At 34.8% G+C, this 20,578-nt stretch overlaps 1 protein-coding gene across 5 annotated transcripts in view; it reads right to left on the reverse strand.

Moving 5' to 3' along the window:
* The window catches only part of DACH1 (dachshund family transcription factor 1), a 352,846-nt gene that overhangs the window by 92,621 nt on the left and 239,647 nt on the right, over positions 1-20,578 (reverse strand). For 3 of the 5 annotated variants that reach the window (XM_071740653.1, XM_071740635.1, XM_071740671.1), the window contains exons 4-6: positions 19,858-20,030; positions 10,037-10,172; positions 7,709-7,846 (exon numbers count right to left, since the gene is read on the reverse strand). In XM_071740653.1, coding sequence (XP_071596754.1) covers positions 7,709-7,846; positions 10,037-10,172; positions 19,858-20,030 — 447 coding nt within the window. The remainder of the gene's footprint in view (positions 1-7,708; positions 7,847-10,036; positions 10,173-19,857; positions 20,031-20,578) is intronic. The other 2 variants (XM_071740663.1, XM_071740642.1) reach the window with 1 other exon arrangement.

Here is a 20,578-nt window from a genome sequence, read left to right on the forward strand (position 1 = left end):
ATGAATATTTTATCAGAGGCTGAAGTGGGAAGGAGGGATGGAGAATTAAGACATTTTTTAGTTGATGACTCCTTGTACTTTGTAACTTGTGCTACTTTCTCTTGGATGGAAAAAGTGCAGACCTAAATTCACAAGTAGCTATGTATTATTTTTCTAGTGTTTTGTGCTGCATTAAAGCCTAGACATCAGCAAATACTCAAAATATTCATGTTTAACATGCAAATTAAGTATCTGTAGTTGAGGTTCTTATGTCATCACTATTACTATATGCAAGACATGGGAACAGATGAAAATTATTTTGTAGCCCTGTAGGAGGTAATGACATGAGACTGCAGGACTTTGATGGCAAAATAAAAGCTCACCTGCCTATCAGTGATCAATCTGGAAGATTTAAAGCCACGCAGTTAGGCAGACTTTTCTCATTCTCTGCAACATCCAGTTTTAACCCAAGACATCCTCTTCCCCATCATGGTGTTGCCTTCAGCTATAAATTATGCTTTTAACTTCTTTTAAAATACTTCTGAAAAATATAGCTTGGAGAAGCTCAGACTCATCTTCAAATTATACCTTGTCTGCTTGGGAGTTTTGTGGCCAAGAATGTAGTATTGTCAATTCTAGAATTTTAAAGAATCAGTGTGAATCAGTCTAAAGTATACCACAAACTCATAAGAAACATTAGAGAAACAACTGATCTCTAAAAAAACAATCAAGAAGTTTATACTAGAACTGAGTGAAGAAGAAGTCAGGAACTGAAAGTAGAACTTTCCTCAGTCCATTGGGATTCTAACCAAACATTTCAAACCCCAAGACAGACCTGTCTAGAGGCATAAAATCTGTGAAGGGTTTTTTTGTTTGTTTTTGTTTTTTGATTTTTTTCTAATTAATTTCCTAAATAATATAGGGAAAAAATTGATGCAAATCATCCAGGTACTAGATGGGTCATCAAAACGGAGAAGCTCTTTCAACCAAAAGAAAGTTGTATGGTAGGAACAAATCGAAACTGCTTCTTGTTGAACTGTGATAGTGCTGGTCCACCTCAGAGGAAAAATGCAAGCTCTGCTCACTCAGGGAAAGAGTGCACAAATTCTGAGAATTTATTGTGAACAAACATGCTTGATAGTAGAATCTGTAATAACTATATTATTTCACAGTATAAAAGTTTGAAAAAGGAAGTTGCATGAATTTAATTTTTCAAAAAAGATTAAAAATTCTTAATAGTCATCTACAAATTACCCATAGTATTTGCAAGGAATACTATCTAAGTCCATATTGCAATTCCAAGTTATGGCTTTTCAAAACTGTTCTTTTTTCATTTATTTTGCATTTGGACAACTTAGAGAAAACATAAAACTAACTGTATGGCAAGTGATTAGCACTTCTGAGAAAGTTCCTTTAAGCTGTCTCAAGTGGAAGATATCGCTGAAAGGTCTCTTTTTGTTTAACAATAACCATAGGAGAAAGGTGGTGCAAATAAAGCCTAGAAGATAAATATTTTCTTCCATTAGAGCCAGGGCACTCACTTATCTGTGTTTTCAGGTGGAATATGTATGACTCAGTATTACCCTCTGAATGTGCAAAACAATTGTCTGATTCTCAATGTCTTCATAATTCAATAGCAGACACATCATGTATTTTTTTCTTCTGCCAGTGCATTTTTTAAACTAGCAAAATGAAAAACTAAAAATTCCTACTTCAGAGAATCAGAACTGTTATTTGTCTGGTCATCCTCGTGGTTCTATGGAACATATCCCCTCTTACAGGGAACTTCATTCCCTGTAACATAACTTTCCTAGCACCAGACAGAAAGGACACTCATGATTTTAAAACTGCAATGTGGTAGCATGATAATAATATTTAAAAAATCCCTTCTAACATCTTACCATTACATCTTCTATTAAACAAATAATTAAAAAAATGAAAATGAGAACACTTTTTCAAAGGGTTTTTAGCTCCCCTCCCCTCTTTATGTAATAAAGACCACCAAAGACTATAAACACTATTCTAATGTCTACTACATGCATGAGGCATAATGATCATGGAAATTAAAGATTTTTTACGAAGACAAAAAAAAAAAAGAACAGAAAAAAAACCCTTTTGTGAACAATTTAGGGCACAAGGAACAGAGGAACTGTACATACAGAGTTGTTTCAATAGATTGAGAATGTATCAGAACTTCAGTGTTCATGTAAACCATTTGAGTCTATTCAGGAAGGCAGAAGCATTTGACTCAATGTAAATATAGACCAGCTGGTATGCATACGTGCAACTGGGCTGTAATGAGTCCAGTTCACCTGGGATGTTTTGGAACTGATGCACATGTATCCGTCAAGTGAAAACTGTACAACAGATCTCCCACAAATTGTGTCAAAACTACTACTACCCTAGAAGAATCCCTATGTAATGAACAAGCCTGCAGGAGTGTTTTTTTGATGGATGGCTTAGTGAGAGTCTCTAGAAAGAGTCTTACCCAATATGTTCCTAAAACAAAAAACTTTCAAAGGTTTGTACTACCTGTGCATTCCTTCCTGCATAAACTTAGAATTCATACCCTATTCAATAATATGAAAGGTTTGTGCATTTTCTGTGCAGTAAAAACAGACGTTTTATGGCTTCTTAGCAAATAACAACCCATTAAGAAAAAACTTGCAATATCATTTTTCACCTTTGTCATCCATTAACTGTAACAGCTTTTAATGTACTTTAAGCATTCTTGAGTCTCATGGGCTGAGTGAAAAGTCACACGAACAACCAGAATGTCTAAAGGTTATTTTGGTGATACCAGCTTCCTCAGAATCTTCCATTAGGTGAATCTCTATACTCTTGTTGTAGGTTACAAATTTCACTACTATCCTATTAGGGTTTGAGCACTATTTAAAGCTGAAAAGATCAATTTTAAAGATGATGCTATAATACATAGCCTGAACTCAGCATCTGCAGGAATTAAATACTATTTTTTCATATGAAGACTTAATTGGTAACATTTAAGAAGTGAAGTGAGAATGTAGACCTGAAATATGTTAACTGTAAATATATTTTCATATAGATACCCATCAGCATCTATTTATATTATTCTTACTAAATTAAAATGCAGTATTTAGTAAAATAAACTTGTATCTTATAAGTATCTCCCTATGCATGTATAAATGTATAAAAAAATTAAAGCAAACCGATAAAATGGGTTTACACAAGCAGCTGGACAGCAGAACCGTAAATGAAAATGCCTCTGTAGGTCAACTGGTAACAACTCTCTTTAAAAAAAGGGCTTTCCAAGAGTATTAAGTAAAATCATAACACAGACCAGAAACAGAATTTAAGCAAAGCTATGGATCATTTGTTTGACTTTGCTAGAGGACAGGTCAGGTAGAAGAGGAGATTTGTTGATGCTAAAACTACCTTTGAGTCTTTCATATTGAAAAAACCCCACCATACTCATACATGTTTCTATATTTATTAAGGTGAATAGACATACTTAATATGTATTTACACTATACATACATTATAAAAGAATTACTGCTGCACAGAAGTAGTATTTATATAGGATGACATATATATTATTAGTTCCCTTTTTGATGTATGACTGCTAATAGGAAAATACAATTGCAATGATAACTTTGGAATGTTTAAATTACATTCTAGTTTGCATTAAGGATATTTTTGAATTTTAATATTCTGTCTTATAAGCTATGAACCAGAGGTCTAAGATTGCTCACATTGCTACAGGGGCACATAAACTAAAAATAGAAAGACTGGGACTTTTTAATATGTGGATTTGATAAAATTATAACTTAATTGCTGCTAGTATAGTAGCCAAGAAGCAGTTCTTGTTGATAATCTGAAAATTACTTAGGAAATTTCCATTAACATTAATGTTAAAAAGCTTTTCTGAAAGAAATAGTTTAGCTTCTTTTTTGACCATAGTGAATATTTTATATTTTGTTATAGAAAACAGCATGCACATTTTCAACAAGAGAGTGTCCTTCCCATAACACCTCAAATAGCATATTCAATTTAAAATGTAAGCATGACATTCAGGCTTCATTTGCTGTTGGTGTCAATCTAAAAATATATAAATTGATGCAGACAGAAAATTTTAATCTGGTGCCCTAGGGCCAGATCCAATAAAACACTTAGGCATCTAAATTTGGTGTTAAAGCAACTTACTTTTAGGTATTTTCCCCCCAGAACAGAATTTTGGGATAAAGTGAGCTGTGTCTTACATTCTTGTATATTGCAAGGGTAGGTACTGCTGGGGAGGTACTAGTTTGGGGGGGGAGAGTTGTGAGCAGCCACTGCCTCCAGCATGATTTAACATCACCCAAGCCAAGTACTTGAAACTGGGATCTAATGATGTTAACAAGTAGAACAATAGTCTGCCTACATTCAATGTGAAATAATATGCAGCTATCTGGAGCTAGTGAAGAAAAAAACTCTGGGAATAGGTCTGAGTGACAAATTCCAGCTTGCAGACCCCACATAATCACTCTGGGTCCTAAGGGCAAATGGACAATGATAAAATGTAGTTCCCTTTTTTACACAAAGTGCAGTGATTTGGAATACCTTTTAAGGTATTTTACTTTTTAAGGCATTGGTTATTTTGAATTCTCAGATCACTGAGCAAGATGGGGTGTTTACATCAATGGGGATCAGGATTCAGCAGTCTAGCCTTGAGGTTCTCCACTAGTAGTTCCTCCTTTCTATTTTATTTCCAAATTTAACCCACAACATCACTAAAGAGCTGAATGAGTATTCATAGAAGACATAAAAAACACACTTCTCACAATTTCAGACTGGGAGATCTGTAGAACTTAGATAAGAACTGAGCAGGATAAATGTCCCCCCCTACAAAACTGGGGGACTACCTACAGCAAACTCTTTGAGTTACAGAAACTTTACCTGAAAAGAATCAGAGCCTTAATTGTAATGGAAAAACTGAATGTATCTTTTCTAATATGACTCCTAAACATCATAAAAGTCCTCCTTGTGAAATCTGACCTAATAAAACCACATGTCCATAATTACACCTTACAAAGTTAGATACTTGGTTTTGATGATGGCTGTCTAGTACTTGAACCAGCATCATGTACTTGAACATATCTCCTTATTCCCAGGATCTTTTGCATGTTTACAGCCTGCTGTCTGTAAATTTGGAAAATCTTCAACACTTTAATATGGAAAAATCCTGGAAATCTAGGGCAATTGAGTTCTTCAGCTACAGAGATAATTACATCTTGATTTATATTACCAACTGTGGGGCAGATGTGCTCTACAGTGTCTCCTGCTGTCCCCCTGTGCCCAGACCAGGAATGTGGCTGGACCACAATATAACCCATAGCAAATCTAACTTTTCTTCTCAGGGAATCCAGAGAGTGGGTGGAACTTCAGACATGTATATTGGGTCTTGCCTCAAAATGAAGCTAGGACGTGGCCAAGATGCTCATCTGGAGTCAGCAGCTGGTAAATGTTCCCAACACCCATGGTTTACACATGCTCTTTGAGAAAAACTTTTCCTACTTTCCTGCAACAAATGTTGACCCAAAGCCTCATGTAAACTTTCCTGCTTTTACATGCAGTGAATCAGATCCATAGAACCTAATTTGATTCTTGGTGGGATAATGAAATCTGACTCCAATGAAAGGTGAGGTCACTCAAGGCTGCACACATCAAAACCTGAGAATTTTAACAGTGTAAAGGAAAATAACCCTGCCCCCCCCAAACCCGCAAATGAAAAATAAATTTAAAAAAAAGACAAAATACAGACCCTTCTTTACCAGGTAGGATTTTCCAGGGTCTCCCAGGTTTGGTTAAAAGCCATTTTAATTGCAGCTGATATATTTCTGCCAACAAGAATGGCTTAGAAATAAAAAAAAAAAACAACCCAGTAACATTTAAATGCTTCATGATGCTTATTCAGAACTTCTGTTTTCCTCTCTTCTGTTTGAATCAGATGATGAAGTTCATGGGGTTTCAAAAATAACAAAACCACCACCTGTGCATGTTTGCTTACATTTTTAAATCTGACTGCATTCTGACTGATTTGCAGTGGTAAGCAACAGTTTGGAAATATGATTGCATGCTCATAATGACAGAAGTAGATAATTACTATCTCCACAAATATCTATAAGTTAAATCACTTGTTTTAATACAGATTAGATTAGTATTAAAATTACAAGATTGGTATGAGAGACATGATAAATGTAGTCATGACAGAAACCAATTTTTAATTTAGTATACCCTATCAATCTAGATAGCCCATGAATATTTACCATTAATTCAGTAGGCTGGAACAGAGAGGGGAAAGAGAACAAAAAACAGAAGGTTTGACCTAAACAAGGACTGAGGAAAAAAAGAGATTCTCAGCAGTTTTACTGAGAAAAGAATCTTGTAAAAATGTGAACTAGCAACAGATTGGAAAATAGTTTTGGGGTACCCATTATGAACAAAGTCTTTAAAAAACCTGAATGACATGAAAAAAAATGGTAGCAATTCTTAATATCTACTTGTCTTTGCAGGATTACCAGTCTGATTACAGTGAAATGAGCAACTTCAAAGGCTGAAATAAAATCATTTATGGAAATTCAAAACAAACCTATTTGATCACATCATACTTCACAGCAGGGATACAATTTGCAGGGGCTGAGTGAGGGCATAGTATGAGCTAAAACAGGTTGTGTGTGCAATGAACCAAACTAAATGGTTTATATAAAAGAAATGTTGTTTCCATTAATTTTTCTGGTAATCCTATTAAAAATGCCACCTGTCCAGCATGGAATTGTCCAGATTTTAATTCTTTTTCATATCTCAGTGTTCAAACACAAGACAGAGAAAGTGTCATCTTATAGCTATTAAAGTATGGCACACAATGTCTTATTCTGAAATCGTAATTACTGCGGCCATTTCTCTGGCTCTGTTTCAATGTCTGGCTATTATACCTTTTACTTTTGCTCTCATTATGCTCAAAGAACTAATCTTTCTGATAAGACCAAAGAGTATTTTTTCCAAGGATATGGCATATTTCTAACCTCTTTTTAGACAGTCTAGTCTATAATACTTAAAATTCACATAAATTAAGTAAATACAACATAAAATGCACCTTTTAAGATTCTACCACTACCTCTCCAAAATCCCTTGTAACAACTCTGAACAGGAACTTAGCTTTGAATACCAACAGAGATGAAATGGTGTCATAATCAGCATAAGTGCATGTGGACTATTCACCTAGATCAAACACTTTGGTCATATACTCAATTAAATTTAAATCCCATTATATAATGTGTACCAGCCTCATTTTATGCAATTTCCTAATTTAATGGCTTGGTATTAGCTTTTTTCCTTTTTGCACACATGGACTAATTTTCACGGTGCTCAGTTCCTTTGGGAAGTAGGTCATTAAAGTCAACTGGATGGAGACAGAAACTTAATACCTAAACGGTGTTGTAGAAGGGTCAGACACACAACAGTAATGTAGAATTGTTTTTCACTCATCCTTCTATGTAATATTTATGAAATTTCTCCCTTATATAAATACTACACATGAGGACCACAAAGTAGATGGATCAGGAAAGCTATCATCCTGTTACAATTTAATTTGAGCCACAATAAGAATTAAAAATCCCATTTAAAATAATAAAAATGTCAGTTATGATACATTTAGCTGTTGAGACAATACTTGTTCTATGCTGAAAGAGCAGAATCATAATATTCATATTACCTTTCTCAATGTGTATTCTTTTTGTCTCATGTCCCACGTCATGACCAGCCAGATCACCCTCCTTGGGTCCAGGCAGGACATTAGGTGACAAACCCATCAGCATTTGGTTCATAGATAGCCCGTTCTGATGGACAGCTGCTAGACACAAGTGCAGGCAGAAAGAAAATTAGCCATCATATTAACAATACACTTTTGTACTTATTCTATATAGTCTTCCTCTTAATTATACAAGAATTCTAACAATCACAAAGTTACTTAACTAGTGCTATCAGTATCCACGAAGTGGGAGTGGGAGAGCTTTTGGTTTAAAACTATTAGCTGGGTATTTGCAAGCACCTTGTTTATCTAACAAAAATTGAAGTACAAAATGAAGCAAACCAGAGAAGAACAGAATGCTCTACATGAGATACTTACTGATTTGTTTAATTTTTAGTTAGCTGTGCAAAAGCTCTTCTCTATTAGCATTCCTGATATGCTGTCCCAAACTTACTTAAAATAAGCACTGTGGCTTTCCAGGTGATAAACACTGTTTTTCAAAATATGCTGTGCAACTGCAGAATTGCTTATTTGCTCATCAGACAGACTGTAAAGCTCTTTCCAACAGTTCCCAAATAGGCCTTAACGAGTCTCAAAGACACCTCAGAAACCCATATAATATAGTTTACATCCTTATCCTTTTATCCTGAAAAATTGTATTAGCAAGAGGTTTATGCCAGTTTCAGAAAAGCATTTTTTCATATGTAACCCATATTTCTGTAGTAGTAATCTTACTCTTGCTGGCACCACAAAAGCAGATGTACTTCAGAATCTGATGTGATGTAAATAAATCAGATGGGAGAGAAAAAAGTTATTTTACAAATAAATAAGTTACTTAAAAGATTCAGTATTTAAGGAACTCTGCTATGTTCACGCTGAATGAAACAATGTGGAAAGGTCCCAACCCTCTCTGCTAGTAAGTAAGCAGAGTAAGCTGAGTAGTATCACTTCATTAAAAAGAGAGAAGTGTTATCCCTGAACAAATGCAAGAGTCTCTCAATTTGATTTACTTACAATGGAAAAGATCTTCAATGGTTGCAAATAAAAAAAAGTACTATTCAGTCAATTAAAAAAGAAAAAAACAATTAAAATCCAAGGCTGTAAGGTTGGTATTTTTTCTCAGAACTTTATTTATGAACTCATAAAACCCCAGAGAAATAGATAGGTCACAGTATATGGGATGCCAGTTTAATCTGCACTCTGAATCATCCAAGTGATAAGAAAACAGAATTTTCAGCTTGTCATGGTCAGGCCTCATTTATTTTCTTTGGTAAGTCATTTTTCATCACATAGTAATGAAAGATCTTTCATCTGATGGTCAATGAAGAGTCAGCTACCTGAATCTGTGGAGGGCCTGAAAGGAAGCAGTCTAAAAGACACGTCCTGCACCTAACCAACATGACATAGTTCATGTAGCTACTCCATGATCTTCTCTTTAAGCAATATGACTACATAGTTCACGTAGCTTACTCCATGCTACATATCAAATCCTCCAGTTTCATCTCCTGACAAATTCCACTGTGAAAAGATGCCTTAGAAACACAAAAACTTGCAGTGCAGAGACAATAAAAGCAATGGGCAAGTGTAATATGAATTTAAGTAAATATCCATAAAATAATATGCCTTTAAAACCTTGAATTTCCAGGGCATTGCACTTGAGTATCACAGAATTCAAGGCCTTTGCCATGTAATTTATATCCTGTACTTGGAGCCTTGATAAAAATGCTATCACTCAGAGACACAATGATCTAATTTCACTACTCCCCTTGTGATCTATGAGGTAATACTACTCTCTGTATCATCTTTCTCACTATTATAAATTTTTATATTTAAAAAATTTATAAAGTATGCACAGTTTTTAATTCCTTTAACTTAATTCTTCTCTTTGCCAAGCAATTTTACCATGTAAAATGTTGCTTATGAAGTCAAATTCAATTTTGGAATCAAACCACAGTAACCAGATTAAATAAAAGTAAATTTTTTTAAAAAACATTTACACTGTGTGTTCAGTTCTAAAACTAATCCAACAAATTGCTACACAGCTGCAATTCTGTATTTCATATCTTTATGTTTAATATGACATGATGGCAGTTAATATCAGTACCTGTTAATGTAGCATCAGATATTATGATATTGTAAACTGGGGAACATAATGTTGGAAGATAGTTATTGCAGCTGAACTTCTGAACATGATACATATGAGATCTATTTAAGACAAGGGCATTTTGATTAGGAAAACCAGCTGCACCTAATCAAATCTAAAGTGGTGACAAGGAGAAGAATGTGACCTACGAATTCTGTCTGAAGAGCTCTCGGTCCGTGCAGGAGAGCTGGACACACTGCTGCTTCGGTGAGAGGATGGATGGCTGCCAGGTCTTCGGCCCTCTTCAAGGGAAGGAGCAGGAGAAGGGCTGTCTGGAACACGTTCCTAGATCCCACAAAAAACAATGGCAAAAAAAAAAGGCAATGTTAAACTAAATGTCTCTTTCCCAACACCACTTACCTAAACTGTATCTTCCCCCTAAATCACAGCCTAGTCTTTCCTCTGTTGACGTGTCAAGGATTTGCAGAGTATCCTCAAAGGACACTTCACAATTTTAGGACAATAGAACTTACATTTTAGGATGCAATGTGAGCACTATTTATCCCGTCAGGCTTTTAAACTGCCTGCTGGACTCCTTATAAAAATAAGGTTTTTATTTTGCTATAGGGTTGCTTTTTTCCCCTCATTTCTATCAGCATGCTGTTGAAATAGAACTGCTCATTTTGTTTACCAGCTTCTACACCTTAGACTTACAGGATGAGGAATGATATACTTTTCTAAATAAATAAAGAACAGAGATTGTTGGTTTAGCTCATGCTGAATTTTATTCTGTATTTTAAAATCAAAGGGGCTTTCTTGCACAATCAGATCTTGCAGAACTACAACATAAAGAAAATATAATCTCCCTACTGAATTTATACCAGCAACATGGCTGATGAAAGTCTAAAGTGTCTGCTTCTACTGTGATGCACAAACTTTGAATGAAGCACATTTTTTCTAAGAGTGTTTTTCATCTTTGGCCATATCACTACTTCAAAACAGGGAGAACCATTTACTCAGATTTTTCTATTCAGGGATAAGCTTGGCATGGTAGCCAGGAGGGGCTACAATGAACTTGAAGATGTTCCTTGATTTTGAAAATGAGATTATGAGAACTGTGATGGTCTGAACTGCACTTCTGCTATATGACAATCATCATTATGTAGCAGGTAGATACATCTCATACTTACGAAGAACTTTGTCAGAAATAACAAATAAAGAGAGCTGAGTGCAGTACTTCCTAGAAAATTCTGTCTTTCCCTGAAGTTTCCTCTTTATTGCTAATAGCTCCCAAGACTCTATACCATTGCTAAAATAGATTTGAGTTGGGCTTGTTTGGTCAAATAGTGATAAAAAGAAATAGTTCCTACAAGAGAAATCAATTGGGGGGACTGAAAATGTTAAACTACCATTTTTTTTGCTGTGCTGTTTCTTTTATTTTTTTTTTCCTTTTCCTTGACTCCTAATGAAAAAAAACACCACCTACAAACAAAAAACAGCACCTTCAAACCAAAAACAACCAACCAACCATATACATTCAACTCATTGAAAAATTTTGGTAATGAAATAATACACTTAGTATTTCTTTAATAACACACATTAACTTGTGGCTGTAAAGGCCTGAAAGTTTTCCTGAAATGAGCATCACGTTCCTCACACAGCAAATAGCTTTTGCAGCAGTCATTATTTTTAATGCACAGTATCCAGATGAATATTTATTTCTCTGGGTTCATTCCTACAAAACTTAGCAACACGACCACCTATAGCAATCAATAATTTGTTTCAGATAAGCTTCATAATAAATATTTGCTAAATTTGAGATTCTGATTGCAAAAGGATTCTATGGGTCTAGTGATGGAGTGGAAGAAGACCTTCCAGAGCAATGCTTCAAGACATTTAAGTGGATTCCACTTTAATAGTCTCAGGTTTTTAAGTCAAAACATTGATGAGGATAGTCTAACTGCATCATAGCTCTAGGCTTATTATGACTTTGATTATGGTTATACGTCCATGGACTCGGTATTCAAGAGGAGGATTATAATGCAGATGTTTTCAGAATGTGGAAGATTTATTTCTTTAGATTTAGGAGGATTTAAGCATGCACAGTGCACAGATTTGGCATAAATTGGAACACAGTATATTTAATCGTTCATTTAATATATAATTTCACTGTTTGGCATACAATGTATTGTTCTTAGAAGGGTTTCATTAAAATGAAATCCAGTGAGCACATAAGATTTGAATACAGAGCTGCAGAGTAAATTAATTTATTTAAACAGCTTAATTTGTTTATCCTATTTATTTATGTGTGCTTTTACAGCACATATTATAAGTTGGAGAGAGCACAAGAACGCACAGGACAACAAAATATAATTACTGCACAAACAAAACAGATAATGAGTTTTATTCATGTATAATAGGACACAGCAGATAAACTCTATGAGAAAACTATATATACTGGCTTCATCAATTCATTTGTAAAATACTGCTTAACCCTAACGAAACAGGGGGTTGAACTATGCAGAAATGGATAATATATTAACAATACCCTAACTCATTTTTATACCCTTGCTTCGTAATTCCACAATCAATAATATAGTCTATAGCAATTTTTTGTCTTTATCAAAACTAGCTACAATAACAAATGGAAATGTTACTAATAATAAATTGAAATACTCTGTAGCTCGAAAAAGTCATAGTGATAAACTAATGGTGCTGGAATATCAATATAAGCTGTCTTCCTTACTAGAGATTTTGCGTAGAAAAGATGGATTTTGCCTCTGGTAAATAATTAGCTTTACATTTAGACTTCATTTTAAGAATTTTCCAAAAAGGAAATGTTCAAAAATGTGTTTAGTAAATAATTCAGATGGTTAGAGGTTATTTTGTAACTTCCTCAAAATGCCGCTTTGGTATAAATCTACATTACACTGTGAAGAAACAGAATTTACTGAATTATAATCCTGGCAATGGAAATCACCTAGGGTACCATCCGTGCTAAATTTGAGATTCTGATTGCAAGAGGATTAACGGGATATTCAGGTTAGACATCAGGAAAAAAATTTTTCCTGTGAGGGTTGTGAGATACTGGCACAGGTTGCCCAAGGAAGTTGTGGCTGCCCCCTCCCTGGTAGCGTTCATGGCCAGGTTGGATGGGGCCTTGAGTGGCCCCATTTAAGTGGAAGATGTACCTGCCCATGCAGGGGGGTTGGAACTTGATGATCTTTAAGGTCCCTTAAGATCCTACCCATTCCATGGTTCTATGATTATATGATTTATTGCTAGTAAAAGAAAACTCTCACTAGCTACCTTTTATTCTTTTCTTCCTGTTTTTTGCTTCCCTTACCATGACCAAAACAGGCTTCCTTCTCTTCATTTCCTTAATGAGCCATTTTGAACTTATGTAAGAAGTATTACAGGAATGGCTTTCCTGCAAAACTGCACACTTATTTAACATCATTGTATCTGAATGAGTGAAAATATATCTTTTGTATTCCCTGAAAATAGGACATTTTGCTTTTACATTTTTTTTCCCTCAGCTTTAGCCTAGAAGACCTTAAGACTCCAAATTAAAATTTAGTTCTATGAATCCTTTTTTTGTGTGGATCCTTTCAACTGAATTTATAAATTAGAAATTTGTCTTCTAAGTGAGTATTTGGTCTAGCAAACAAATTATCCTTCTAAGGTATTCATGCAAGATGCAAACATGCAAAATACATAGGCAAGCAAAAAAGTCTTCAAACAAAATTACTTTTTTTACTTTTATTGCTTTTTTTTTTTTTTTTTTCCCTCCTCTTTTGAAAAATCTGGTCTTACTTGAAAACCAACCATTCAGGTATCAGAAGATACATGAGAAATTCAGATCTCAGGGTCAATTCAAGTCAAACATGCAACCAAACACCACGAATTTGTCTACCTAAATGTCAATGTTGATAGCACAAATATCTATGTCTGAGCTAGTCACCCTAGGCTCATTTTTTCCCATACACTTATATTTACAAGGTGCAATTCACCTCACTCTAAAGTAGCTATCTATAACAGGTCCAATGAATTATGTCCTAGAAGACAGCAAAATCAATCTTATCCACTGTACCTGGTCTCATGGCTATTTTGCATCAAATTAATCTTACACCACATACCTAGTTCTCCGTTACACGTGTGAATGTGCAAATTGCCAATTTGTAGAAAAATTTGTACTATGTTCTCTATGTCATGTGCAAGTATCTGTTTTATGTGACGTAGATCACTTCATATTGTCCTGGTTTGGGTGTTAAACCATGACACATATGAACATATGGCAGCCATTAACTTCAAATGCATCTTAAAACAACTGTTAGGATTCCATATCATTAAAAAGAGATGATTCTGAGTCAAAAGTGACCTGATATCCATAGCCATCCTCTAAACTCATAATAAAAAATTTATTTGAAGTTAAAATACATAATTTTAATCATATAGATAGAACTAATTAATGAGGGGAGACATTGTTCTCTAAGATAAAGATGATTATGTCGTAATAAAGGAGCTCACCTAAACTTTGATCTAACATCTCATGATAATGGAAGAAACAGAAGTAAGTGGGAATATATATGCATAGTAACTTTTTTTTTTTTAAAAAAAAATGTTATTTTAACTAAGCTCATAATTTTCATTGTTTTGTGCCAGTCTATACAAATAGTTTTAGGTTAACGTATTTTCTGCAGTCATTATAAAAATAAAATTAAATATTAAACTGGCTCCTAAAATGAAATATTGAATTGGTTCATAAAATACTTGCAACTTTATACATGTCATAATTTTCATATTTGTTCTCCAAAAATGTAAAAGTAGATGTTTTAGGAGCTAATAGCGTTATTTTATTCTAGAACATTTGTAGTGATTACTTCTTGTTATTTAAAAGTTTTACATTATATCAAATTTCTCCTTAAATAACAGTCACAGAAGACTTAAGCTGAAGCCTCTGTAAGTCTCTTTGTTACCCACTCCCCTCTACAAAGTGAACTTGGTCATTTTCCTCTTAAAGTCCATTTCTTCAGGTCTGCTCTCTGAACTTGCCCTGAACTATCTCTGATATGAGACATTTAAATGTACTCTGTTCCATTATTTATGTATGGCACTGTAGCATTTCTTCTTTTTGGCTCTTATTTGGGCTTTCTGGCAACAATTAGAGGTGAAAAATATAAGAACATTAAATTACATCAATTAGAACACACATGTTGCCATTGAAAAAGTGAATGAAAAAAATTTCATGCCAGAATAGACCTATAAACTGAGTGATTTCTTAGAAAAAAACCTATCAGCATCTACCTTGGTTAAATAAATTAATGGTACATTTCTGCTGCCGGGTAACAGGAAGAGGTAACCTCGTAAACAAGTATAAATCAACCAGTGCTGTGATATATTTGAAGACTCAGCAAAATTTAGTCTCATATATTTAATATGCAGTAGAAAACTACTGTGCCACTGGTCACTTTTTCAGATGGAAAAAGTGTTTTTCTGCTTTATTCTTAATTCTTTCTAAAGTATTAGTAACCTCATTGATAAAGTGCAACCTTTTATTCTGGCATGCTTCTCTGTTGTAACTTTTATAACGTAGAATTATTTTTTAAGTTACTATTAATATGAGCTATGTCCTTTATATTTCCATATATCTTTCTGCTGAGTGAAAAAAATTGATGTAGTGAAACAGCTAACAAGCTGAGCCTTTGAAACCATGGGCAGGTGATGAAAGCCACCTCATGTCTAAAGCATCCCCAGGTCACAGCTGCCACACTCACTGCAATTCATTGCTGTCACAATCTGCTGTCCCTGCGTGTTGTTGCTCTCCTCTTATTCAACCAACTCATATATCTAAACATTCCATTACAAAAAGACACCTAATGTTTGTCTCATGTTCGAAAGGGCATAACACTCTTCTGAAATATAATCCTGTAGATTTTAGAGCTCAGAGTTCACTGCCAAATCTAAGGTGTTGCTTTTGTAAGGCTTCCCTTATAATTTCGTCTTTGTCTCATCTCCTGAACATAGCAGGAAAAAAAGTTTGGTTCATGCATAATCTCAGACTTATTCCAACTTCTTATCATGAGGAAATGAAATATTGCCCAGTAATAGAAAGGCATTTGAAGCTTTGTGAGTTTAAAGATAACAGTGCTAACTGTGAACTCAGTGAATTGGAAGGAAAGGTCAGCAAGTCATCTACTGTGGCACTGTTCACAGAGGAAATTCTTCTATCCAATGAACCACAGTTTATAATCTGTAGACTCAGATTTTCTAAGATTTAATTTGTTCTTTGCTACTTAATTAGATAAGGTTACTATTGATTTACTTTTCAGAGTAGAAAAAATTTTCATAGGTCTTCTCACTTTAATGTACAGTTATAACTTGTAAATACCTCATACTCTAATTTCAAAACTACGCTGTGGCTTTGGGTTACATCTATAAACTCAAAGATCAGTGATTCACAGACTTTTGGTATCAACTTGTGGAAACATTTTCACTCAGGAAAAAAACATTTAAGTAAAATTAGTTTTTAAAAAATGAGCCAAAAGATAATGAAAACAAAACCAAAATGTCTAGAAATGTAGCAGTAAATAAAAAGGAAGACATGATTCTAATGACAAAGTTTTGTGAAAGCGAGCAACCACACTATTTATATAATTCTGCAAAAATAAAGAAAAAAAAGGAGGCTTGACCTTCTCACTTACATCTGTTCTCTAAGACATTTATTTTTATGGTAGTATAAGTTACTATTCATAAACTGTACATTGCCAGTGCAAGGTTCAAAAAGAATGCTGATTAGTGAGCTTCTTGCTCAACTACTCAGTGACTATAATTCCACAGACACTAAAATCACACTCTCTGACTATACCTAGTGAGGAACAGGTAAATTGCTAATGACATTATGTCCATGCTCATGGGAAGAAAACCCCCCTAACAATGACCTCATGCTTTCATGCTGCTGGGGTTTATATTTCAATCCTGTTCAGTATTAAAAAAAAATAGGAACATAATTACTTGGCAGTTCTATGTCTGTCCACATGAGTGTATTCATCTGACACAGACCAAAACAGAGGACATAACTCTAGACTTACATTGTACAACAGAGGGGCTGAAGGAAAGAGTAGTAAAGTCCTGCAACAGTAAGTTCCTTAGCCCTTACAGTACTACAGAAATAACTATGCACAGCAAGCTTTTACATTTAGAAGTTAATTTTTTATTGTAAAAGAAGTTTAGATTAATTTAATTTTTCTGTTTATATATTTACCTTTAGTACAAATGCCTTGTGGGGACTAGGTCACAAGCCTTGACTGAAGAAGTCACAGCAGCACTTAAGTAGTGCCTCTGTCAGGTTCTACGTAAATGTCCCAAAACTCTTAGCTTAACTGTACTAGCATTAGAAAAATGTGCATTTCACCCTTGAATGAGCACACTTTTCTAAACACAACTTAGGTTAATTTGGCCATTTAAAAACATTTCATTGTTGATCCACAATCTTTTAAAATTATGGCTATGTGCAAACCAGATGGGAACGTGAAACATGGTTTGTCAAATAACTTGCTCAAGATGTTATGCCAGGAGATGCACAAAAGTTAGCAGCTATGATGAAGATTTTATTAGTATGAATACAGGATAGTTGAATTTCCAGGAATGACAGGGATATAACAACAACAACAACAACAACAACAACAACAACAACAACAACAACAACAACAACAACAACAACAATAATAATAATAATAATAATAATAATAATAATAATAATAATGTAATAGTGTAATAATGTAGAATATTAATAAAAAATGCACACTTAGATAAGCAAAAATTAAGAAAAAAAAATTGTGATTTTTCCAGTTACAAAGTGCTGCTAGTGCATTTCAGAGAATGAAAAATTGCTAGGTACTTTAAAAGTCTTCACCTAGATTATAATGAAACTATCTTTCCAGATAGATGAGCTACAAGAATGAACTTGAGACTAATTAAGGGACTCTGGGACAAGGAAAATTTTTTGGTACAGTGCTGCCCATGGTTAAAATAATATGCATAGTTACATGATGACAGAGTCTCCCTTTCAAAGTCCTATATTTTTAGACCTACTAGACAGGTTTAGATCAGAAGAGTCAGAAATACTTCTCAGTTAAGTGCTTCCTTAGTCCAGCAATGTTACCGTAATGGGATGAGATCTGTGAACACACCAGGACCCACTTTACATATCCCAGGAGCTATGTTGTACTCCAAATGTACCTGGGTTTGTTAACTGGACAAAAAGATAAGGGGTTACACTGGGGTATGCTCCCACAGATTTATTTAAATGTAGGACATAGTAACTTAGGCAATTTAATAGCTACAATTAGTTTGCACTGCAGCTTTGCAAACAAGAGTCAGGCTGCCAAAGTGTAGAAACCAAAGGTTGCAAACACTTGTGAAGGTGAAACTTTGTACTCTTACAAATGAAATTAAATAGCTCCCAGAAAAGAAAACAAAAAGAAGTTTTGTTGCCATAGTAATTCATGTGCTCAGGTGTCATTTAGCAGGTGTTCCATTCCTATCTTCATTTTTTAGATACCTCTGTAATACCACTGGTCACTGTTCTTATAAATAAATTAAATTTAGAAATAGAAATAGATTTTAATTTAATTTAGAGAGGAAATATAGTACGATGTTCCAGTGAACTGTAGTACTATGTAACTCTCACTGAATAGCTCTGAAGTGAAAATAGAAAAACAAAGGTGAAGAAATCACCATGTAATCAAACAGTTAGTTAAGAGGAGAGTGTATTTCCAAGATACAGGCAAATGGACATGAGGGAAGGAATCTAGCCTTGCTGGCACAGCACCTAAAGAAACAATTCTTCTCAAAACAATGTCTTAACTATCCATGCCATTGAAGGTAAGAAAGGGACTCCACCAAAGGCCTCCAAAGGTGACCCTACATTTACATTAGGTCATCAGGCCATATTTTTCTAGGTCAACAGAAAAATAGATTTCTCAAGTTTGAACTCAATGGCTCTGGGCTTGCTAGGTTAAAGAGGACAGGACAACAATCATGACTCAGTGAAGTCAGACCTCTTCACTTTGCTTAAATAATCACATACTTTGAAACTTCTGCAACTCTTGATTTGAATGTCCAAGAAATTTTAAGTTTATGCATTTTTTGTCAAAGGAGTTTCATTAACAGAGATTTCCAGTGTAGCCCTATAATATCAAATAGCCTTGCCTTCACGTGCCTATTTCTAACATATGCTACATACAAGCACAAAAGTTTGTGTAGTTACTGTACCCACTTATTAGAACTAATGAAGAATAAAAGGTAAAATGTGGATATCTGAATAAATGAAAATTCAAATTATAAATATTTAGTACTAAGGGAGAAATGCCTTTATAATGAAAACAGATCATCTTCGGTCAGAAGGAGACAAGACTCCGTGTCTCTGAATACCTCTATAACCAGATTAATTTAATTACACACAGGTAACAAAACTCTAAATGGGTAGATAATTTCAAATATAAGATATTTCTGAGATATCTCCACAATACTACAGCTCTGGCCTGCAGATTACAGGGTCTGTTCTGTGCAACTGCACTCCATTCTGTTATGAGATTTGGCAACTTAAGTTCTGCAGAGGCAAAGTATCAAGCCTTCCAGCCTCCTTCTGCTAATCTGCAGCATTTCAATTCAAATGATTAGATTTAAAAGTTGGAAGAACAATCCCTTTTAATTTAAGGAGTAATTTATTTCTTGATTTCTTGAGCAACGTTTGGTTACAGACTATGAAATGTGAGAAATCAGAAAGCTTTGTATTTTGTATCAAAATGCTTCCACTTGAGCATAATTTCAGTACTGACTGAGAAGGGGAGGAGTACTGAGAAGATAACACTGGTTACCAGCAGCCTCCTGTGTTCCCAGAGATACAACAGCTGGGTTTCTTATATCCATTGACTTTATGGCTTACCATATAACATCTGACATCTACCCACCTTTATAATACTTACTACATTTGTAAGCAGAATCGTTTACTTATCGATATAGTTACCTTAATAACAGATGTCTCAACTCTGGATGGAGGACTCTGCACTTGTGCTGCTGCTGCCATGTTGGCGATGGTACTAAGGTGGTTCATCTGGCTCATTGCCATGGTGACAGATGCTGGAGGTAGGCTCACAGGAATCAACGGGTGGGGCATCATCATAAAAGGAAGTTCCAATCCTGGTGGGGGAAAAAAGGGAAATAAGTTTATGCATCTTTTTAAAACATCAGCTTTTTTTCTCCTGATGGACAATATTCAAGTGATAGGTGACAGGATGGTTCACATTGCAGGTCAAAGCAGCTATGTGTCAGTTGTCTTCTGGGATACTATAATTTTTACCTTTATAATGTCTGCTGTAAGGTGCCTTAGCAATGCATTATGCCACGTATGCACAGGTTCACTGTTATTTTAAGTACCAATTTCACTGCATACATATTTATTTCTTTATTGTGCCCACTACTTCTGCTGAGTATTTTAAAGGAAGTATTCCAGTATTCCTCACATTTCTGATTTTTCACAGCCTATTTATATAAACCAAAAAAGAAGCAGGAATTGGAAAACTACTGGTGTTAAGTGCTGAAAGATGGCAACCTGTGCCATTCGTCAGAAAGTGGTTCTGTTGAAGAGGTTTGAGAGGATGACTAACTGGAACATTATGCTGTCCAGGCAAGTTGGGGTGGTTAACAAGAGACCTGTGATCCTTGGGTGGGGGGAGACTGAAGTTTTT

Source organism: Heliangelus exortis, chromosome 1 (genome assembly GCF_036169615.1).
Source record: "Heliangelus exortis chromosome 1, bHelExo1.hap1, whole genome shotgun sequence".
In the NCBI taxonomy this organism is placed as follows: domain Eukaryota; kingdom Metazoa; phylum Chordata; class Aves; order Apodiformes; family Trochilidae; genus Heliangelus; species Heliangelus exortis.